The sequence below is a fragment of the Haliotis rubra genome, unplaced genomic scaffold (assembly GCF_003918875.1).
Source record: "Haliotis rubra isolate DU_JTF1 unplaced genomic scaffold, ASM391887v1 Scf51, whole genome shotgun sequence".
NCBI classification, from domain to species: Eukaryota; Metazoa; Mollusca; class Gastropoda; order Lepetellida; family Haliotidae; genus Haliotis; species Haliotis rubra.
The window spans coordinates 1,646,946-1,670,754 of NW_025767202.1; the positions used below are offsets into that span (position 1 = coordinate 1,646,946).

The 23,809-nt window shown below is 40.9% G+C and overlaps 1 protein-coding gene across 1 annotated transcript in view; it reads left to right on the top strand.

The window, feature by feature from the left end:
* Positions 1 to 2,117: 2,117 nt before the first annotated feature.
* LOC124292244 (calmodulin-beta-like) overlaps positions 2,118 to 23,809 on the top strand; it is a 38,995-nt gene continuing 17,303 nt past the window's right edge. The window contains exon 1 of the mRNA XM_046729311.1: positions 2,118 to 2,412. Coding sequence (XP_046585267.1) covers positions 2,410 to 2,412 — 3 coding nt within the window. The 5' untranslated portion in view covers positions 2,118 to 2,409. The remainder of the gene's footprint in view (positions 2,413 to 23,809) is intronic.

Below are 23,809 nucleotides of genomic sequence, written 5' to 3' on the forward strand. Positions count from 1 at the left end.
TTTAAAACCACCAGTTAGCCAAAGCCCGTGGGCCTGAAACAACACGCTAATGTGAGACAGCCCAGAGTCTCGATTACTGCCCGTAAGGGAGTTACCTCGATTATTATTTGCTGTAATGTTAACATGTTCAGAATAGACCACGTCCCGTATCTTCAAACAAGGTGTATTTGGATTAAATCAGGGTTAAACTAAACTCATCCACTCGCTTCCTGGTGGTGGATAAAATTAAGACTCATCTTCTCTCAGTACCAAACCCCCATGACATCCTGGCTTCATGTGATACTCCAACACACAGACAAGGCTTCCTTGCTATGAACAAAGCGTCTGTCTGCTTGTTCGATTCTTGAGACTGGCAATCGTTTATCTCTGACGTTTATTGGCAATACAGTCTAACCCCGTTGTTTCGAAGTTCTGGTCGCGAAGTAAAAGCTCTGCGTTGTCCTATTTAATCATATTTCTTCGGTTGTATTGAACATCGCATAACTCGAAGTATTCACGTAGGTCCCTGCAACTTCGACACTGCAAATCAAGTATCAGGTTTAGGAACGTGCTTTCTTGTGATGAGGAACTGCGGCGTCGTCACCAGTTATCTGAACACGTGATTTGAAATCATGAAACATTGTGTGTTAGCTATATTCTTGATATCAGTCGGTGCAGATGAAATATTTCCTCTAGTACAGGTTGTGGGTTACATTGTATGCTTATAGAGGCAATAAAGTGAAAACCCTTGATCACATAACTGTTTCCTTGTGATCAACGCGATGGCCTTGTTGACACATGTCATCGTATCCCAAATTCGTAGATTGATGCTCATACTGTTGATCACTGGATTGTCTGGTCCAGACTCGATTATTTACAGACTGCCGCCACATAGCTGGAATATTTCTGAGCGCGGCGTTAAACAACAAACCAACCAACCTACATGTGATCAGCAGTTGTCAACATATCACTTCTATATTTGTTTCTGCATTCGTTTTCGGGGCTCTGTAGACCATATTTGGAAGATGATATCATCATCAACCTGAACGAATCTGAGTTTGAATTTCTTCACTTACATGAATATGTAAAACCGCGATGTGAAAAATGTACTAGGAATGAATAGTAGGATGTTATCATATTATCATTTTACACCGGTTTCATGTCAACCAAACAATTACAGTTTTTCCGACAAACGTGTATGAATGTTGTTGATGATAGTGAACAGACTCGTATGATTAGCTTGTATATGACACCCAAATACCCACACCCATCCACCCCGAGAGATTCCGGAGAACGAAAAGTACCTAATGTTTGCAAAACGGCCTTAATTACGATGGGCGATGCCGGTTTGTTACCAAAGTTACAGTGGGTGCATGTCTGTAAGATGCATTCTTGCATTCAACAACAAGGTTGCTCGATCCACAATCGGTTCCTTAGATGCCCCAGGGTTGCTTCCCTTAGGAGAGTCAGGTTCCTATTATCAAGGGTTCAGGTATTTGATCTGAGGAAGTATTTCGTAATCTCGTTTATGGGTGTCTTAATATACTTATATACAACCAATTTGTATGTATTCACTCATTACTTCGGGCCTTCTGCCCACTCTCAGTTGACAAGCCATGATGTAACTGGAATTTTGTTGAAAGAGGCAAACCACTAAACTCACTCACTACGCAGATATATCACCATTTTCCTTGCCTTTTAATTGTCTCCATCCCGAGCAGACGGAATATTCACCCTTTCTACGATTTTGCTCACCTTATTGATGATATTGCAGTACTGTTAAATGACGAGGAAACACTCATTCCGAGCGGAAACAACCTTAATTAACTTTACTATTATGTTATTGCATTTTATTTCTTGTACAGATATCGAAGATCACTTTCCAATCAGTGCAACAGACACGTTATTGCGCTGTACGATTTTAACATATCACCATATTTCTGGTCTACAAATTGTGTTAAGTCAAGGAACACTCTCCATCCCCAGCAGTTAAAACATTCACTCACCTTTCGATTCCGATATTTCACCTTATTCTGAGTCTTTTAATATTGCTAAGTAAAAAAACACTCGCCATTCTAACCCGCCAAAGGATCGTGCACCTTATACACCGTTATACTAGCCACGAGACTACCGAGCTAGACAGCGAGCTATGAGAACCGTTATCGCCGAGATGGAACCGTTTATCACAAATTCAAAACCTTCAAGGGCGTCACCGCTCTGCGGCCATAGGTTTAGGTGGCAGCTCTCCGATTCCACCACAGTGCTCGTCCCTCACATCCCCCGTCAGGCGGAGTACCTGCTACAGTAACAGTTGTCCTGGAGCCGTCAGGGGATAGCATGGTGCTCGCGAGGCCGGGGAGGCGTTGTTGATGGTGGCGGTGAGCGGATATATGTCTGTTTGAGCAAAAGAGGACAACACACTTTGGAAAAATGGTAAGTGTTCCTCAAGTGATTGTTATGTTATAAATCAGTGGTGTACTATAGTGACTGCGCCGTGTAGCTTGGGGATTCATGGTTCAAGAACAAGTGTAAACACTAACATGGAAACGTTATAGAGTTTCAGCGTTAAAGAAAGGGTCGTTTGGTGCTAGTTCCTGGGTTCCTGGTTTCCGTCGCTGGGTCTGTTGTTTGTGTTTATGGAGAATATTCATGGCATTTATTCATGAAAAAAGAATAGCCACTACTTCAGTTGAAAAGTGATTCGTGTCGGTTGTGTGTGGAAGCATATCTTTATGTGTGGCACTACAGGTTACATGCACAGCACGACTGATTACATTTATGTAACATCACACACGTGTTGTGTCAGTAGAGTTGATAATATTTTGAGAACTTCACATTTACTCCCTTGCTTATGTATACAATGACAGTGAGATATAGGTCAGTAAGTTTCCAACTCCTATGTCGTTATCGGGGTTTTAGTATGAGCCCCGATACAAACTTAAATTTAACGTAAAATACAAATAACTCTATAAAGGAACCTCTATACAAACGCTTAATTTCTGAATGAATACATATTTTTGATGTGACAAATAAACCCATTTAAACTGAATAGGACCCCTAATGAGGAGACCAAGAGTTGCTTTATTTACGGCTGTATCATTGCAGGGAGGGCAAGGAAGTAGGGAAATAATGTGCTTCAGGGCTTGAGACAGGCTAAGGAACCCTCATGTGAATTATGTCATAAATAAAAAGGGGTTGAGAATACTCTGATTGAGTTGAAAATATAATGCGTATGGCAGATGTTTTTCACATTTATGACGAAATTACGAATAGCTTCAATTGTTTTAAAGATACCTTTAAATATGTTCAGATTACTTGAGTTGTCTTTAGAGACAACGTGATTATGATTATATACACTGGGGTGATAATTGTGTTAATGATTTAAGTGCATTACAAGATGTCACGGTATACTTTTTGATATAACACTAACCTATTTAGATAGCAGTTATTTAATTTGAATGTAAGGCATTACCTTAAAATGACCTCTAACATCCAGACATCTTTAAATATATTTAGCTATATAAGTCCGATATATTTTTATCAATGAAGATATACGTAATGAAGTGATAAAAGTTGAAATGGCTTGCCAAAAACGAGAAAGGAATGGTTGTAAACGCTATAAAGTTCTATCTGTGTTGAGAAATTACAGTGTATGTTCTATAATTATAATAAACCGCAGCGAAATTTCTTGAAGATATGATATGCAGATTACACGAAGCATGTGTATCTCACGTCCTTGTGTACCCGGATGTTACTTGAGATTGTCTGTCAGTGTAACGACAGACGTAAAGGAGAGAATGTTGCGTGAGATAACGGGTGATAGCGGCAATGTGAGGACCCAGGCTGTCGTGTCAAACTGTGTCATACTGATCTAAAACACAGCGGTATACATCGTCCCGTGTTGCAGTACGTCATCGAACCTTTCTCTGGAAATACAGGCTGTACATACGTGTTCAATATACACCAGTAGCGTTATTTCCTTGTTGTGTACGTGAACATGTGTGTGATGTGTGATCTGTGATGTGTGATCCGTGATGTGTGGTGCCCCAGTAAAGGACCGCAGCCGGACTTCCTCATCTAACGCTGTCCTACCACACAGCAACACAACACTGACGTGCCAGCTCAAACACAAGTACGCCCACAACATATTTTCAAACAAGACGAGGGTATATTTTATGGCATATCCAAAATCTTAAGTGCACTTGAAAGTGATTAGGAGAAATGAAAGCCATCTTAACCCGGTCGTCTGTGTTTTTATATCTACTAGTATATCGAAGCATGACGTCACAAAGACTGCGTTAACAGGCTGGCTGTCAGGATACAAAGCAACTTATGCTTGGATTTAATGGATTGTGTGGAGTGTCTTCCCTTGCAATGTTTACAGTTGTTGTCCATGCTATCAGATAGCGGTTTGCCCAGTCCATCTACTCTACCTAATGGTATACTCAGTACGGAAAAATGGACGTGAGGTTTCGTTGTCCCAATGAATTCAATATGCGTGTTGATATCTTCTCGGGTCATGCAGAAACATGTTATAGTTCTGATTCCTGATTCTGGTTACGATTCTTAATTCTAGTTATGATCCTCAATTCTAGTTGTGATCCTTGATTCTAGTTATGATCCTTCATTATAGTTATGATCCTTGATTCTGGTTACGATCCTTGATTATAGTTATGATCCTTGATTCTAGTTATGATCCTTGATTACAGTTATGATCCTTGATTCTGGTTACGATCCTTGATTCTAGTTATGATTCTTCTCCTTGATTCTAGTTGTGATCCTTGATTCTAGTTATGATCCTTGATTCTAGTTATGATCCTTCATTATGATCCTTGATTCTTATGATCCTTGATTCTAGTTATGATCCTTGATTCTAGTTATGATCCTTGATTCTAGTTATGATCCTTGATTATAGTTATGATCCTTGATTCCTTGATTCTAGTTATGATCCTTGATTCTGGTTATGATCCTTGATTCTAGTTATGATCCTTGATTCTAGTTATGATCCTTGATTCCTTGATTCTAGTTATGATCCTTGATTCTGGTTATGATCCTTGATTCTACTTATCATCCTTGATTCTAGTGGTCATCCTTGATTCTAGTTATGATCCTTGATTCTAGTTATGGTCCTTGATTCTAGTTGTGATCCTTGATTCTAGTTATGATCCTCAATTCTAGTTACGATCCTCAATTCTAGTTATGGTCCTTGATTCTAGTTATGATCTGTGATTTTAGTTATGATCCTTGATTCTAGTTATGATCCTTGATTCTAGTTATGATCCTTGATTCTAGTTGTGATCCTTGATTCTAGTTGTCATCCTTGATTCTAGTTATGATCCTTGATTCTAGTTATGATCCTTGATTCTAGTTATGATCCTTGATTCTAGTTATGATCCTTGATTCTAGTTGTCATCCTTGATTCTAGTTATGATCCTTGATTCTAGTTATGATCCTGATTTTAGTTATGATCCTTGATTCTAGTTGTCATCCTTGATTCTAGTTATGATCCTTCATTCTAGTTGTGATCCTTGATTCTAGTTATGATCCTTTATTCTAGTTGTCATCCTTGATTCTAGTTATGTTCCCCGATTATAGATATGATCCTTGATTCTAGTTATGATCCCCGATTATAGTTATGATCCTTGATTCTAGTTGTCATCCTTTATTCTAGTTATGATCCTTGATTCTAGTTGTGATCCTTGATTCTAGTTATGGTCCTTGATTCTAGTTATGGTCCTTGATTCCAATTATGATCCTTGATTCTAGTTATGATCCTTGATTCTAGTTATGGTCCTTGATTCTAGTTATGATCTGTGATTTTAGTTATGATCCTTGATTCTAGTTGTCATCCTTGATTCTAGTAATGATCCTTGATTCTAGTTGTGATCCTTGATTCTAGTTATGATCCTTGATTCTAGTTGTGATCCTTGATTCTAGTTATGTTCCCCGATTATAGTTATGATCCTTGATTCTAGTTATGATCCCCGATTATAGTTATGATCCTTGATTTTAGTTGTCATCTTTGATTCTAGTTGTGATCCTTGATTCTAGCTATGATCCCCGATTATAGTTATGATCCTTGATTCTAGTTATGATCCCCGATTATAGTTATAATCCTTGATTCTAGTTGTCATCCTTGATTCTAGTTATGATCTTTGATTCTAGTTATGATCCTTGATTCCAATTATGATCCTTGATTCTAGTTATGATCCTTGATTCTAGTTATGGTCCTTGATTCTAGTTATGATCCTTGATTCTAGTTATGATCTGTGATTTTAGTTATGATCCTTGATTCTAGTTGTGATCCTTGATTCTAGTTATGATCCTTGATTCTAGTTGTGATCCTTGATTCTAGTTATGGTCCTTGATTCTAGTTGTCATCCTTGATTCTAGTTATGATCCTTGATTCTAGTTATGATCCTTGATTCCAATTATGATCCTTGATTCTAGTTATGATCCTTGATTCTAGTTATGGTCCTTGATTCTAGTTATGATCTGTGATTTTAGGTATGATCCTTGATTCTAGTTGTCATCCTTGATTCTAGTTATGATCCTTGATTCTAGTTGTGATCCTTGATTATAGTTGTGATCCTTGATTCTAGTTATGATCCCCGATTATAGTTATGATCCTTGATTCTAGTTATGGTCCCCGATTATAGTTATGATCCTTGATTCTAGTTGTCATCCCCGATTCTAGTTATGATCCTTGATTCTAGTTGTGATCCTTGATTCTAGTTATGATCCCCGATTATAGTTATGATCCTTGATTCTAGTTATGATCCCCGATTATAGTTATGATCCTTGATTCTAGTTGTCATCCTTGATTCTAGTTATGGTCCTTGATTCTAGTTATGGTCCCTGATTCCAATTATGATCCTTGATTCTAGTAATGATCCTTGATTCTAGTTGTGATCCTTGATTCTAGTTATGATCCTTGATTCCAATTATGATCCTTGATTCTAGTTATGATCCTTGATTCTAGTTGTGATCCTTGATTCTAGTTATGATCCCCGATTATAGTTATGATCCTTGATTCTAGTTATGATCCCCGATTATAGTTATGATCCTTGATTCTAGTTGTCATCCTTGATTCTAGTTATGATCCGTGATTCTAGTTGTGATCCTTGATTCTAGTTATGGTCCTTGATTCTAGTTATGGTCCTTGATTCCAATTATGATCCTTGATTCTAGTTATGATCCTTGATTCTAGTTATGGTCCTTGATTCTAGTTATGATCCTTGATTCTAGTTATGATCCTTGATTCCAATTATGATCCTTGATTCTAGTAATCATCCTTGATTCTAGTTTTGATCCTTGATTCTAGTTATGGTCCTTCATTCTAGTTATGATCTGTGATTTTAGTTATGATCCTTGATTCTAGTTATGATCCGTGGTTCTAAGTATTGTTGTTGAATTGGGTGTATGTTCTTGGTTCATTATCCAACAACTTATTTAATGGCACACACCATACTGAAATAGCTGACGATAATTATTTAACATGGTCCAAATGAGTTCAAAATGCGTAACGTCTTCTCCGGGCCATTTCTCCCTGTCTGGCAGAAATATGTCCGGGTCATGCAGAAACATATTCTAGTTCTGATTTCTGATTCTGGTTACGATTCTTAATTCTAGTTATGATCCTCAATTCTAGTTGTGATCCTTGATTCTGGTTACGATCCTTGATTATAGTTATGATCCTTGATTCTAGTTATGATCCTTGATTCTAGTTGTGATCCTTGATTCTAGTTATGATCCTTGATTCTAGTTACGATCCTTGATTCTAGTTATGATCCTTGATTTTAGTTATAATCCTTGATTCTAGTAATGATCCTTGATTCTAGTTATGATCCTTGATTCCTTGATTATAGTTATGATCCTTGATTATAGTTATGATCCTTGATTCTAGTTGTCATCCTTGATTCTAGTTGTCATCCTTGATTTTAGTTATGATCCTTTATTCTAGTTATGATGCTTGATTCTAGTTATGGTCCTTGATTCTAGTTATGATCCTTGATTTTAGTTATAATCCTTGATTCTAGTAATGATCCTTGATTCTAGTTATGATCCTTGATTCCTTGATTATAGTTATGATCCTTGATTATATTTATGATCCTTGATTCCAATTATGATCCTTGATTCTAGTTGTCATCCTTGATTCTAGTTATCGTCCTTGATTATAGTTATGATCCCTGATTATAGTTATGATCCTTGATTCTAGTCATCCTTGATTCTAGTTATGATCTGTGATTTTAGTTATGATCCTTGATTCTAGTTGTCATCCTTGATTATAGTTATGATCCCTGATTATAGTTATGATCCTTGATTCTAGTCATCCTTGATTCTAGTTATGATCCTTGATTCTAGTTATGGTCCTTGATTCTAGTTATGAGCCTTGATTCTAGTTGTGATCCTTGATTCTAGTTATGATCCTTGATTCTAGTTATGATCCTTGATTCTAGTTATGATCCTTGATTCTAGTTATGGTCCTTGATTCTAGTTATGGTCCTTGATTCCAATTATGATACTTGATTCTAGTTGTGATCCTTGATTCTAGTTATGGTCCTTCATTCTAGTTATGATCCTTGATTCCAATTATGATCCTCAATTCTAGTTACGATCCTCAATTCTAGTTATGGTCCTTGATTCTAGTTATGATCCTTGATTATAGTTATGATCCTTGATTTTAGTTATAATCCTTGATTCTAGTAATGATCCTTGATTCTAGTTATGATCCTTGATTCCTTGATTCTAGTTGTGATCCTTGATTCTAGTTATGGCCCTTCATTCTAGTTATGGTCCTTGACTCCAATTATGATCCTTGATTATAGTTATGATCCTTGATTCTAGTTGTGATGCTTGATTCTAGTTGTGATCCTTGATTCTGGTTGTGATCCTTGATTCTAGTTGTGATCCTTGATTCTGGTTGTGATCCTTGATTCTAGTTGTGATCCTTGATTCTAGTTGTGATCCTTGATTCTAGTTATGATCCTTGATTCCTTGATTCTAGTTGTGATCCTTGATTCTAGTTATGGCCCTTCATTCTAGTTATGGTCCTTGACTCCAATTATGATCCTTGATTATATTTATGATCCTTGATTCTAGTTGTGATGCTTGATTCTAGTTGTGATCCTTGATTCTGGTTGTGATCCTTGATTCTGGTTGTGATCCTTGATTCTAGTTGTGATCCTTGATTCTAGTTGTGATCCTTGATTCTAGTTATGATCCTCGATTCTAGTTACGATCCTCAATTCTAGTTACGGTCCTTGATTCTAGTTATGGTCCTTGATTCTAGTTATGATCCTTGATTCTAGTTGTGATCCTTGATTCCTTGATTCTAGTTATGATCCTTGATTCTAGTTATGATCCTTGATTCTAGTTGTGATCCTTGATTCTAGTTATGATCCTTGATTCCAATTATGATCCTTGATTCTAGTTATGATCCTTGATTCTAGTTACGATCCTCAGTTCTAGTTACGATCCTCAATTCTAGTTATGGTCCTTGATTCTAGTTATGATCTGTGATTTTAGTTATGATCCTTGATTCTAGTTATGATCCGTGGTTCTAAGTATTGTTGTTGAATTGGGTGTATGTTCTTGGTTCATTTTCCAACAACTTTATTTAATGGCATACACCATACTGAAATAGCTGACAATAATTATTTAACATGGTCCAAATGAGTTCAAAATGCGTAACGTCTTCTCCGGGCCATTTCTCCCTGTCTGGCAGAAATATGTCCTGTTCCACCAGCCAGGCTCAAGAGCAACCAATTCCTTTTAAATCTATGACCATGCAAGTGGTATTTTCAAATTTTGCAATTTGAACCCAGGTGTACATCACTAGCTTCTGTACTGTGATTCTTTTCTTGTCCATACTCGAGTATTCACAAACAAATGTCATATACATGTAATGAACATAATATTCCTCATTAGTATCAATTGGTTCATGCAGAAGTATGCTTGACGGACACGAAGAATACTAAAATGACAAGAAAATGTGTGTAATACTGTATGTGTTACCACGATAGCTGGATGAACCGTCATTGTGGGATTAATCGCATTCAACACCCACAACCCGCGGCACGAAGTACACCCTCCCTCTCCCAACCGTCGCCACCTTTCTGCTAACATCACATGGATTATTTACGTCTCTCATTGCCTTTTTGTAAGATGGAGACCTAACAAGATTTCGAATCATCCTCTGCCTAGTACAGTTTCCAATTTCACAACACACCTGTGAAAGCAATCGCAAATTAAATTTGTTCAGCACCGCTACACGTTTCCTAATCACCGGACAGAAATAGCGTTAACATGTAAAGCAGAGGTACCGTAGAGCGGCGTTGGAGGGTTGGGGGAGGGGGAAGAAGTCATCAATCGGCATGTCACAGACAGCCAATTAAGGTCGGTCAAAATGTCAAGTGGGGATATAAGCTGGTTAACACACCTGTACGTAGACAGACATACTGACAGAGAGTTTATATACACTAACGTCCAAAAGAAACGATACAAAAAATATTTTGACGATAACATAAAGAAACAACACATAATGTTTGAAAAGACATTTGTATATGATAAACAGATGAATAATCACCATTATTGTCAGAGATTAATCTAATTATCGATGACAACAAACTTGGAAAAAGTCTTGAAACAAGAGAGTGTCACTTGTCAGGTCACAATGTATTTGCACATCATGATACTGTGAATTTTATCAGAGCGATCAGTATCTGGTATGTCCATCTCGTGCATCAATACATGCGGAAACGTCGACGTCGACGTCGTACTGAGTAGACCAAACGCCGGATAACATGCACGGGTATCCTCCTCCACTCCTCTTGGAGAGCCTGAGCAAGCTACTGTCTGTTTCCTGGAAGCACAGGTCTTGCACGCACTTGTCGACCCAAATGGTCCCAGATATGCTCAATGGGTGACATGTCAGGTGACCGAGCAGGCCAAGGCAACACGTTGACGTTATTTCTTTGGAGGAAATCTGTGGTAACACGAGCTGTATGTGGAGGGGCGTTGTCCTGTTGAAAGATGATGCGGCATTGGTGTTGTTGCAAGAAAGGCAGGACAAATGGGCGCAGTATCTGGTCGATGTACCCTCGAGCGTTCAAATTAACATTCACCACAATGAGATCTGTCTTCACATCACCACAGACCCCACTCCACACCATGACACCGCCTCCGCCAAATTGAACCACCTCCTGGACGCAGTTACGTTGGTAATGTTCGCCTCGTCTTCGATAGACTCGAGCCCTGCCATCATTATGGAATATGAGGAACTTGCTCTCGTCAGAAAACATGACCCTTTGCCAATCCCTGTTCTGCCATTGTCAAACGGTGCGTGCCCACTGCAGACGTCGACTTTGGTGTTGATGCGTTAAAACTACGCCTCGAAAGGGTCTGTGAGCACGAATACCATGCCGTCGGAGTCGTCGTGCAACTGTCTGTCGGCTGACACGATGTCCAAGACCAGTTGCTGCTGATGACGTCACAGTAAGGAAACGATTTCGGAGATGAAGCATCCGTAAATACCGGTCCTCATTCGGCGTAGTAACGGGAGGTCTCCCACTTCTGGGCCGGTCTGACGTCTGAAGTAAAACATAAATTATGCACACAAGCCCTTCTTGTATAATTATGAGAGACCTTTAATACATTCCTTCACATGAAAGTGGAAATATATACTGAGAGAAACAAATAGAGGAACACATGAAAATTCAACTGTTCCTTTAATAATTTCCAGTATTCACACCAGCTTTCAATAGCTCTGTGGAAGGAAATCTGAGAATATATAAAGGGACACTCCCATGAAGTAGTGTTCCGTTAATTGTTTCCTTGAGTATATATAAAACACCAGATATAAGGCATATGGTATATAAATTATGTACGATCCCACACGTCGATTAACACGTACGGTCATGGGCCGGTCACCATTTGTCATACGTACGTATATCGACACGTCTCGTGCGTACGTTCGTATGACATCATAGTTCGGTCAACAGGCTTTTACCTTTATATGCCTTAAGGTCGGTCATGCTAGTTGTGTCTGATCGGTTTGAGTGTCGTGAAAGATACACCATTTACATCGATCGGCTGGTGCAAACTGTTTCAGATAACAATCTAGCGACTTTGATATGTCTATGAAGCAACCCACACAAGAACGTCTGTAAAATGCTGTAGGAAATACTGAGAATGAAATGTGGATATGCATTTAAACCGATTTGCTGCTGCCACAGACGTGTGAAACCGATATTTACGAAGACGACGACTTCATGGCGTCAGTAGAGGGCTGTCAACGTTATATCACAGGATGATCAGGACGTTGTCAACAAGACAGAATAAAACAAACTATTTTATATGACCGTCTTGCGACAGCGACATGTCAATGAAACGAGTGTTTAGGGTTAACCACCGTTGGAAGTACTGAGTTTGAAATGTGGAAAAATATATAGTCACTGTTTATCGATAGTTCGATAATTCTCTGTACCAACTGTTTCCCGCTGTGTGTTAATAACGTGAATGTTCTTCACATACATACTCATGGCATAGTGACGTGGTTATTTTGGATAGGTAAGGAATGGTAAAACGATTTTTGACAGAAGGCTAGACTCATGAAATCGTCCCCCGTGGCACCACCTCATTATCATCCCAGGAACCCCCAGTTTTTCTCCATATACAAAGAACATCAAAGGCCGTGCTAACTGACTTACAAGCTACTGATTATAATCCGGGTCCACTGACGCCAAGACACGGAGATCCAATGTGTATTTACCAGCTATTAACGTGATACCCTCCACGGGGTCAGTGTGTTTGATGCTGCATCCTGCCATACATCTGAAATGAACATTTCATCCACCAGCTCTCCTTATCAACGATCAAGTGCATATCATCTGCCCCACAGCCTTATACATATAGACCATACACGCCAGGAGTGGCGATAGTCGTATCGGGGCAGATTTAAGATTGCACTGTATGTGTACCAGTCTATGATTAGCATCGATACATTCCTCCGCCGTATTTAAGATACTTGTTTCTCTGTAGTTGCAAGTATAATCAAACACTGTTGTGTCGAAATTGAAAGGACCTAACCACATTATTCGAATTTTCTGAGGTTCGGTACTACCACAAAGCGATGAATGAAGAATTCCATGGAAGAAGCTGTCCCTTCGAGACAACCATATATTCCACACATAACATTTCGATATATATGACAGTGATGTGTATCATAACGTTTTTTCTACGAATATTGCTTGTGTTTATTGTATTGGGCTGCCGTTGGAGTGATCCTAAGTCTTTGAAAATATATAGTTTTGATAGAAACAAGCAATTCTATTTAACCTAAAAAGGAGCCCGGGTGGGAGATGTACCCATGCTTGAACCTGTGGAAAGTCTACACTTGCTTTATTTAGGTCCACAACTTTCACAAAGTCGTGGTAATGTTAAATATACGTCTAAAAAGGGTTAAAGAACGCTTTATATTACCTTAAACCTGTGAACCCGTGAAGATCCGGGTTAGAATATTGATCTTCAGTAACCCATGCTTGTCGTAAGAGGCGACTGACGGGATCGGGTGGTCAGGCTCGCTGACTTGGTTGGCACATGTCATCGGTTCCCAAGTGCCTAGATCGATGCTCATGCTGTTGATCACTGGAATGTGTGGTCCAGACTTGATTATTTACAGACCGCCGCCATATAGCTGGAATATTGCTGAGTGCGGCGTAAAACTAAACTCACCCAATCACTTAAACCTGTGAAGCCACTGTGAATGAATAGGGCGTTCTTGAATTACTTGCGTGATATGTGTTCATAATTTGATCAGAGCGCCGTGTTTAGCAGGGCCAGATGCTGAGTGAGAAAAGAATACACATACGCAGAGGTTGTAATACGTCCCTACACATTTACAATTTATCGTTGTCGCGTGTTACAGAAAACTGACATTGTCATCATTTCTCCTCGGAACAAAATGACACCGTAGAAAATACAATATCGAAATTGATACCGTGGAAAATTGTATTTTTAGCAGATGGAGATAAACAAATGATTCATCTGCTAACATCCTTGTGGCTTCGACCTTCGAACGAAAGTAACTGTGAGTCATTTAAAGCGGTAGATCGATGCTCATGCTGTTGATCACTGGATTGTCTCGTCCAGACTCGATTTGTTACAGACCCTCGCAATATAGCTGGAATATTTCTGAGTGCGGCGTTAAACAACCAACCAACCAACCTGATGTCGAACGATGTCGCCAAGAGAGCCTACGCCATGTCACAGGACACTATCCTATAACGAGTGTACTTTGTCATGAGATGTGATGTCACCCCATACCAATACACGTCCACCACAAAACTGACGACGATGAGCAAGCGTCACTAAAACGATGTTGTGGGCGCGTAACACTGCACGACCATCAAAGATGTCTAGTTGAAACCTTGTGTCAGTCTCTTCAATAACTGTTTGTCCCAAGTGGCCTACCACAAGGTACAATAACTGTCTGTCCCCAGTGGCTTACCACAAGGTACAATAACTGTCTGTCCCAAGTGGCCTACCAAAGGTACAATAGCTGTCTGTCCCACGTGGCCTACCACAAGGAACGATAACTGTCTGTCCCAAATGGCCTACCACAAGGTACAATAGCTGTCTGTCCCAAGTGGCCTACCACAAGGTACAATAACTGTCTGTCCAAGTGGCCAACCACAAGGTACAATAACTGTCTGTCCCAAGTGGCCTACCACAAGGTACAATAGCTGTCTGTCCCAAGTGGCCTACCACAAGGTACAATAACTGTCTGTCCCAAGTGGCCTACCACAAGGTACAATAGCTGTCTGTCCCAAGTGGCCTACCACAAGGTACAATAGCTGTCTGTCCCAAGCGGCCTACCACAAGGTACAATAACTGTCTGTCCCAAGTGGCCTACCACAAGGTACAATAACTGTCTGTCCCAAGTGGCCTACCACAAGGTACAATAACTGTCTGTCCCAAGTGGCCTATCACAAGGTACAATAGCTGTCTGTCCCAAGTGGCCTATCACAAGGTACAATAACTGTCTGTCCCAAGTGGCCTACCACAAGGTACATGACTCGGTTCCAGCACCATCTCCTGTCGGATTCCATCATCGTCTTTGTGTTCCCAAGTGGTTTGGGGAACAATTTGCTGTCAAAAGTTGTGACGGAACTCTCACTTGGACAATATCGACTCAAAACATGGGGATAGACCGGATGTCTTCAGTCAGGCGTTTCCCGGGACTGAACCCTTAGGATGCCTCCAAGGACTGTACCCTTGCACTGATGCTTGGCGTTAAAACCTTGGACTGACTCCCACAATCACTGAAAAACGAAAATCCATTCATCTTGTCAAGCGGCAAGCTAGTCAAGTGATTCAAGTGTTGCCAACCCGAAGACCCGGACTCAACCCCCACGTGAGTAGACTGTTGCAGTACAAGAAGCATACAATCATATTATCTCATTAATCGGATTCTATATAATTATAAAGTCAGGCCTTAATACCAACCAGAGCAGGCGTACTGTGGTTAACTTTCTCAAAGGCTAGGACTGCATATTGAATATGTAATCGATTGATTAAACAGAACATGGCCAGGGTGTATTGTTTTATACAATAGCGTGTAGAGCAAAACAGTCATGAACATTATGCGGCATTTGTAGACTGAACTAGCAAAAACACATATCGCTCGTCACGCCGAGGCTGGGACTCTATTCCCCACTCTTTAACATTGCCCTCAGTGTTATGTTACTGGAATATTGTAAAAAGTGGAGTAAAGCTCACTTTGAGGAACATTGACTTGACGCCGGAACAGTTTCTATGTCATTGGAGTATGTGTAGTTACGATGACATTTGTCTGAACAGGTTTTATCCCATTCCCAGCATCTCTCTTCTCCTACTCATCTTTCACAAGAGGTAAATCTATCTTTGCAAGCACAACCCAGTCACAACACGTGGAGAGGGAATCGTGCATTAGTTGATTGAGATTTTTTTACCGCCCGTGCCTATTCTAGAACTTGATAGTGTGCTGAACAGAAAGGGGACGACAGATCTGTAGGGGTCATTACCTAGGTGTGTCATCAATGTTACTTTCGTCAGTCAGGGATATATTTCGTGTTCCTGTGTTTCGACGAAAGTGATTAACGTCTTTGACTGCGGCTGTCGTTAAGTCCACCTGGAATATTGTCCAACACACACATGCACGGCAAACTCACGACATCCCCGTCGCCCACCTCTGTTCGGATCCTACCACTTAATGTATCTGTTAGACTAACAACTAGTCTCTGAAATGAACATATTTTACTGAAAAAAGTTCATAGTAAAAAAAGATATATATATAATGAAAAGGAGCCCTGAGACTTTCTTCATTTTCAGAAGCTAGACTTGCCACATTTTCTAGACTTGCGTGGGCTTTCTTTGATATATTTGCTTCAGGGTGAGACGAGAGACTATGTATCTGTCTGCCATGGTACTAAATATGGACTTATGGTCAGAGGAGCGCACGTGGTAATCGCTGCCCAGACTTATGGCTGTATTAATAAACCCGGCACCAGAAAGTAACATGTTCCGAGTTCTGAGTTCAAATATCTACTTATACAGTACAACCAGAAATTATTGAGAATTTAAGATTGTATTATTTTTTTTTTCACTCATTACTCACGTATTAAATGTGAATATTAGCAGAACATAACTCCAGATTCAAAGACAGGTGAACAGTTAGTATTTTGTCAAGTCACCATGGGCAGTAATGCAGGCTTCAATGCGGCGGGGCATACTACTGATCAAAGAAGTTAGAAAGTCGTGGTCCATGCTGTCCCAATATCGGACCACTTTTTCTTTCATTTCAGCAATATTTGTCAGATTTTTTCTTATTGACACTTTCCTTCATAAGTCCCCAAACATTTTCTATTGGATCTAGGTTAGGGCTATAGCTTGGCCAATCTAATAATGTCATATTTTGGGTCCGAAACTAGGCCTGTGAATGCTTTGAACGATGTTTTGGGTCATTGTCCTGCTGGAAAATCCAAAAATTTCCATAGAACACTTGAGCAGATTGAAGTAAATGTCCTTCGAGAATATCTGTGTAACGCTCACTGTTCATATTCCCTTCAAATATACAGAGGGGCGTTGCCTAACACAGATATGCCACCCCAAACGTTAAATTTCGGACTGTACTTTGGGCGCTGATACAAAGGTTTTTCAGTTTGTTTGGTCCAGAATTTCAGTGTATTAGGAAACAGCCACACAGAACTTTCATCTGAGAAAATCACATTGTCCCAGTTAAAATTTCTGAGCTGTAAGCACCAATTCAACCTTCGCTCCTTTTGTTCAGGTTTCATGATCGGTGAAGGAATTCCTCGACTTTTCTGCAAACCCATTGCATGCAGCTCAGTTCTAATTGTCTCCTTACAGACAGCCACAGTTCCTCTATCAATCATATCCAGCCTTAGGTTTTCTAAACTCCTTCGTTTGTTTTTAGAAACAAGAATACCAAGCCGCTTCCTGTCACCGACAGTCAATTTCCCTGGCCTATTCCTGTTCTACTTGAAATCACTTTAACTGATCTGATGCCCTTGTTATAATACTATAAAATTTAACTTCCTTTTCTCTAAATCATCCATACTGAGGATCACTGAATATGTCGTCTGCTAGCAAGTCAACAAAGGGTGATAACTCTTCACAAACTAATGAAAAAGGATTAACGGTGTTGTCTCTCTTGAATGAAACCAAGCACTTGATAGCTGGTCAAGGTTGTTTATACTAGAAATATAATTAAATATATTCCTAAAATTCTCAATAATTTCTGGTCATACTATATCTTAAGGACATTGTCACTCTGGTTTCACAATGACAATCTGTAACATATAAGAAGGGTGGGGAGACTGTAAGGATCTCTGAGCTAAGTTCAGGAGCTATAGCTATATAACCTCCCGCCCTACCCCCTCTCTCTCTCTCTCTCTCTCTCTCGCACATACACACACACACACACACACACACACACACACACACACACACACACCTGGGCGTGGCTACACATCCTGGCAGTTTTACTATATCCCTGTATAAACTCATCAGAAAGCACTATAAATCACGTGTACACCTAACATAAAGCGTCACAGTTTATGACTTAGAGAGACCTGTGTATTTCACGGTGGTAAGAATTTATTATCCAGTCTACCCCGCCAGCATTTGAAGGAAGGTCCAATCTTTACGTTTTTATGTCATTTTTAGTACAAGGGCACGTGTTGATGCCAGTCAGTCTCAGATCACGCTGAAGACATGGGGAGTCCGGATGCTAAATTGGCCCCCCATCAGTTCTGCCCCATGCTCCAAAACATGCCCTCAATACTGAGGGTCTGAAGCCGTCCAGGACTACACCAGCAACATCGACTCACTGGTCATCCCCCGTCCACTGTTTTCGGAAATTCCTCGTACACTAAATTCTATCCCCATGGTCCTTGCACTGGCCAGCTGTTGTGACTTCCACATACACTTGTGTGGGGAAAACAACCAGAGTATATAGGTTACCTCCAGTGTTGGTTTCGTATGTCTGTCATAGTATAATTTATGTTCATCCATTATTCATGATGTATGTACACTTATGTGTGCTTCTACATGCTTAGTGCAGTGCACCATATTAGTGCCCGTTTCGGATTAGGATTGAGATACAGTAGTACAATATGTTTACCAATGCCCACAGATTTATGTCTTGTCACGGCTCAGTTATTTACAGACTGCTGTCATTTTGCTGGAATATTACTGAGTACGACGTTTAACAAACAAACAAACAAACAAACAAACAAACAAACAAACAAAACAAAACAAACAAACAAACAAACAAACAAAACAAACAAAACAAACAAACAGCACACCATACAACAGTATATTGAATAACACTATATTGGCAACGTAAGAATAAATAATACTTTAAACATTTATGTATTGTAGTCTAGATCATTGAAAGTGAAAATATCAAGGTGGTAATGTTTCCATCCTTTTTTGTACAAGCCATGTTCTCCTAGTATTGATATGATACACGAAGGGCGGTATCCCACAGAGCGAGTGACCGCAAATGATCTTCCCACACTGTACAATCTTCTGTAATTGAACCCAGTCCTTCGGCGTGGGGGGGCCAACGTTGTAACCACAAGGCTCCTAAACCATCTATATCTACCCGGTGGTATTGAACATATATATGACAATTGTGTCATCTAAAGATCACTGCATGGATTAAATTGTATCACCATTCATTTCCTTTGAAATAAATCCCTGGTGGCGACCCTTATTTGCTAGACTTCTTCCGGGTACCCACTTACTGATGGATGAAACACGCAACAAGCGCTTAAACCTTGGCACTTGTCATTAAGTATACCTAAGTTTTACGTCTGATCAACCTTCTATTTCCCGGACATCCACTCCACCACTTGTATCATGACCTGTCGGGAATAGGAAAGCGTACGTCAATGTTTAATGGTAGTTATATGTGAAACACACACGAGACGGTTACTCAGTTACAAATTAGATAACGGCTATAAGGGCGATATTGCATGTATCATAACAATGAACATCTCACAGGTGGAACACCAGTTAGACGCTAGTCTTCCTCACAGTCCCTGAACCACATTATTTTCCCTACTGCCTAGCCCTTCCTGTCTGTCTCACAGTCCCTGAACCACATTATTTTCCCTACTGCCTAGCCCTTCCAGTCTTCCTCACAGTCCCTGAACCACATTATTTTCCCTACTGCCTAGCCCTTCCAGTCTGTCTCACAGTCCCTGAACCACATTATTTTCCCTACTGCCTAGCCCTTCCAGTCTTCCTCACAGTCCCTGAACCACATTATTTTCCCTACTGCCTAGCCCTTCCAGTCTTCCTCACAGTCCCTGAACCACATTATTTTCCCTACTGCCTAGCCCTTCCAGTCTGTCTCACAGTCCCTGAACCACATTATTTTCCGTACTGCCTAGCCCTTCCAGTCTGTCTCACAGTCCCTGAACCACATTATTGTCCCTACTGCCTAGCCCTTCCAGTCTGTCTCACAGTCCCTGAACCATATTATTTCCCCACTGTCTACCCCTTCCTGTCTGTCTCACAGTCCCTGAACCTCATTAGTTTCCCTATTGCCTAGCCCTTCCAGTCTGTCTCACAGTCCCTGAACCACATTATTTTCCCTACTGCCTAGCTTCAGTCTGTCTCACAGTCCCTGAACCATATTATTTTCCCTACTGCCTAGCCCTTCCAGTCTGTCTCACAGTCCCTGAACCACATTATTTTCCCTACTGCCTAGCCCTTCCAGTCTTCCTCACAGTCCCTGAACCACATTATTTTCCCTACTGCCTAGCCCTTCCAGTCTGTCTCACAGTCCCTGAACCACCTTATTTTCCCTACTGCCTAGCCCTTCCAGTCTGTCTCACAGTCCCTGAACCATATTATTTCCCCCACTGCCTACCCTTCCTGTCTGTCTCACAGTCCCTGAACCTCATTAGTTTCCCTATTGCCTAGCCCTTCCAGTCTGTCTCACAGTCCCTGAACCACATTATTTTCCCTACTGCCTAGCTTCAGTCTGTCTCACAGTCCCTGAACCACATTATTTTCCCTACTGCCTAGCCCTTCCAGTCTGTCTCACAGTCCCTGAACCACCTTATTTTCCCTACTGCCTAGCCCTTCCAGTCTGTCTCACAGTCCCTGAACCACATTATTTTCCCTACTGCCTAGCCCTTCCAGTCTGTCTCACAGTCCCTGAACCACATTATTTTCCGTACTGCCTAGCCCTTCCAGTCTGTCTCACAGTCCCTGAACCACATTATTTTCCGTACTGCCTAGCCCTTCCAGTCTGTCTCACAGTCCCTGAACCACATTATTTTCCCTACTGCCTAGCCCTTCCAGTCTGTCGCACAGTCCCTGAACCATATTATTTTCCCCACTGCCTACCCCTTCCAGTCTGTCTCACAGTCCCTGAACCACATTATTTTCCCTACTGCCTAGCCCTTCCAGTCTGTCTCACAGTCACTGAACCATATTATTTTCCCCACTGCCTACCCCTTCCAGTCTGTCCCACAGTCCCTGAACCACATTATTTTCCCTACTGCCTAGTCCTTTCTGCAATGCTAAAGCCCTAAACGAAGCAAAGTCTCAAACGCCGCACTCAGCAATATTCCAGCCATGTGGCTGCGGTCTGTAAATAATCGAGTCTGGACCAGACAATCCAGTGATCAAAAGCATGAACATCGATCTGCGTAATTGGGGACCGATGACATGTGTCAACCAAATCAGCGAGCCTGACCAACCGACCTCGTTAGTCGCCTCTTACGACAAGCATGGGTTACTGAAGGTTCATTCTAACCCGTATCTTCACGAGTCGCACCGTAATGAGCTGAGTGGAGCGTGAACTTTGTGCAAGTGTGTACTTTTCTTGTGCCAGCCATTTCACGTTTCAATGCACGCGTTTTCATGCTGAAGTAACGAGCTGATACATTTCTAAAGTTGATGAAAAGCACACTGCGCTCAGCAATCGTAGTTCTAGCCTGGAACTCGGTGCATCGCGAGATTGATTTGTAATTTTGTTTGTAAGATAAACTACATATAATCAGCTGCAGGCATCGCCACACCAGAGCCTCCCATACTTAACTGGTCACATATCCATCGACAGTCTCTAACACAAAAACTAATCTGAAATAGATCGGGGAGACCGGGTTCTGTCAGTATGGGGAAAAGACGAGCTTCTCAAGCCTCTCTTCTGTGATATATCAGCATGTAAGATGTTAGTCTAATTAAGACTCCTGATTCCCCCACAACGATATCCCCTTTCTATATGATACATGATATCAATCTTATCAAAGTTTATAACACGAACATTCTGTACATCTGCGTACCTTCACACCTTTTAAGATGCTTCGGATGACGTAACGAGATAACTGAGATGCTCACCCTGGAAGCTCCGTTATATGAAGCCAAGTTTTTGCTGAACCGTTCTGTCATCCTTCAAATCTATTTACGGTAAGGCTTAAAATAACCTTCCACCAGCTGGAGTCTTAGATAATCGCCCTGTTTGACATCCTGGCCTTCCGAGGAAACCATTCGGAAAATTCCGTTATCTGTGTGCTTGTACTAATGGCACATTCCGTGATGTGTTGCCGGACCCCGTCTGATCTGCTGTACAGGTCTGCCGCTTACGTGGATTCACATGCACCATGTTGTTTAAATCCGATTTCTCGTCTTTCTGGAATTTTACAACGCTAATATCCAGAAGAGAAACTAATGGCCTAGCATATCTGTCAGTTGCTGAATCATCTTGTCTTTCATTCTGCCTAGTCATCGCTGTGATGCTGTTGCCCAAACTGAAACAATGTACATGTATACAATGAGTGAAGCCCCTTATGTCACCTGGGTATTGCTGGAATGTTTACTAAAAGCGGCATAAAACCATATTCATTCACTCACTCACTCATTAGAATTTGGATGAGTGTCTCCTTTCGTATGCAGAGTTGCCTTCCACGACTGCACCAGGACACCTGCGACTGTATAATGAACAATGTAATCTTTGATTGTACCAGGCAATCCGATCTCGTCAAAACTACGCAAACGCTAGTCTCGGAATATATATAATTTTGATAGCAACAAATAAACCCATTTAAAATGAAAAGGGGACCCAGTCAGATGGGAACCTGAAGAAATCTAGACTTGCTTCATTTAGACTTTAGCATTGTAGGGAGGGCAAGGCAGTAGGGACAATAATGTGGTTCAGGGACTATGAGACAGACAAGGTCAAACCACGCTTTCGTCTACATGAAATTATGTTTCAAGCGGCGTTAACTCACTCATTCATACTGACTCATTAGAAGTAACTGGCAATGGAAATATTCCAGTCGTTGCAGGTGGATATATTTAGTCCTTCAATGATAGTCTCAATGATAGAACCCATGCTTGTCGTAAGAGACGACTTACGGGATCGGGTGATCAGGCCCGCTGACTTGGTTTACACATGTCGTATCCCAGTTGCGTAGATCGATGCTCATACTGTTGATCACTGGATTGTCGGGTCCAGACCTGATTATTTACAGACCACCGCCATACAGCTGGAATACTGCTGAGTGCAGTATTAAACAACAACCAATTAATCCAGTGCAGATCGCTAAACCCGTTGTTACCGTAGGGGTAGGATGACCTGTCATATTTGATAGAACCAGCCTGTTAGGTTATACGTGTATTTGTACCTCGCCCCAACCCACTAAATCACTGATAACATTTAGATATATCTTATGTTCAACTTCCTGTGTAGTCATGTATCTTTCTTGACATGCATGAAACATTATATTGTTTCTTATAAATTATACCTTTATCTCCATACGAAAATAGAAAATATGATTTTGAGAAAAAAGGGAATCTGATGTCTCAACCACACCCCAGTTTATCAGTATTCACAGCCGACAGTAACCTGTTCGCCCACTAAGTGCTCAACTGTCACTGATACTAACTGTGTGCTACACGTCAAAGTGGTCTATCAGAGTCGTGGCTTCCCCCGGGGCGTCAGGGGTGATAGAACCCGCTTATCTCCTCCACTGATTACCTGGCAGTCATTTAACACTGTAGGACAGACGTTTGTGAAGTCTCTCATCGTGGAACCAGCTCCATCTACCGCCGTGCCAGCACCGCCAGGGTGAATGTTTGGTCTCCCCGGTATCATTGTGTTGGAACTTAATGCGCAGATACATTATCTCATTGATGCTTTTAAACTGATTTTTTAGAACTGTTCAGAATACCAATACTGTTGAATCCTTCCAGTGTACCGATATAGCCACACGTTTAGCCTATAGCCAGATATAACCGCCACACG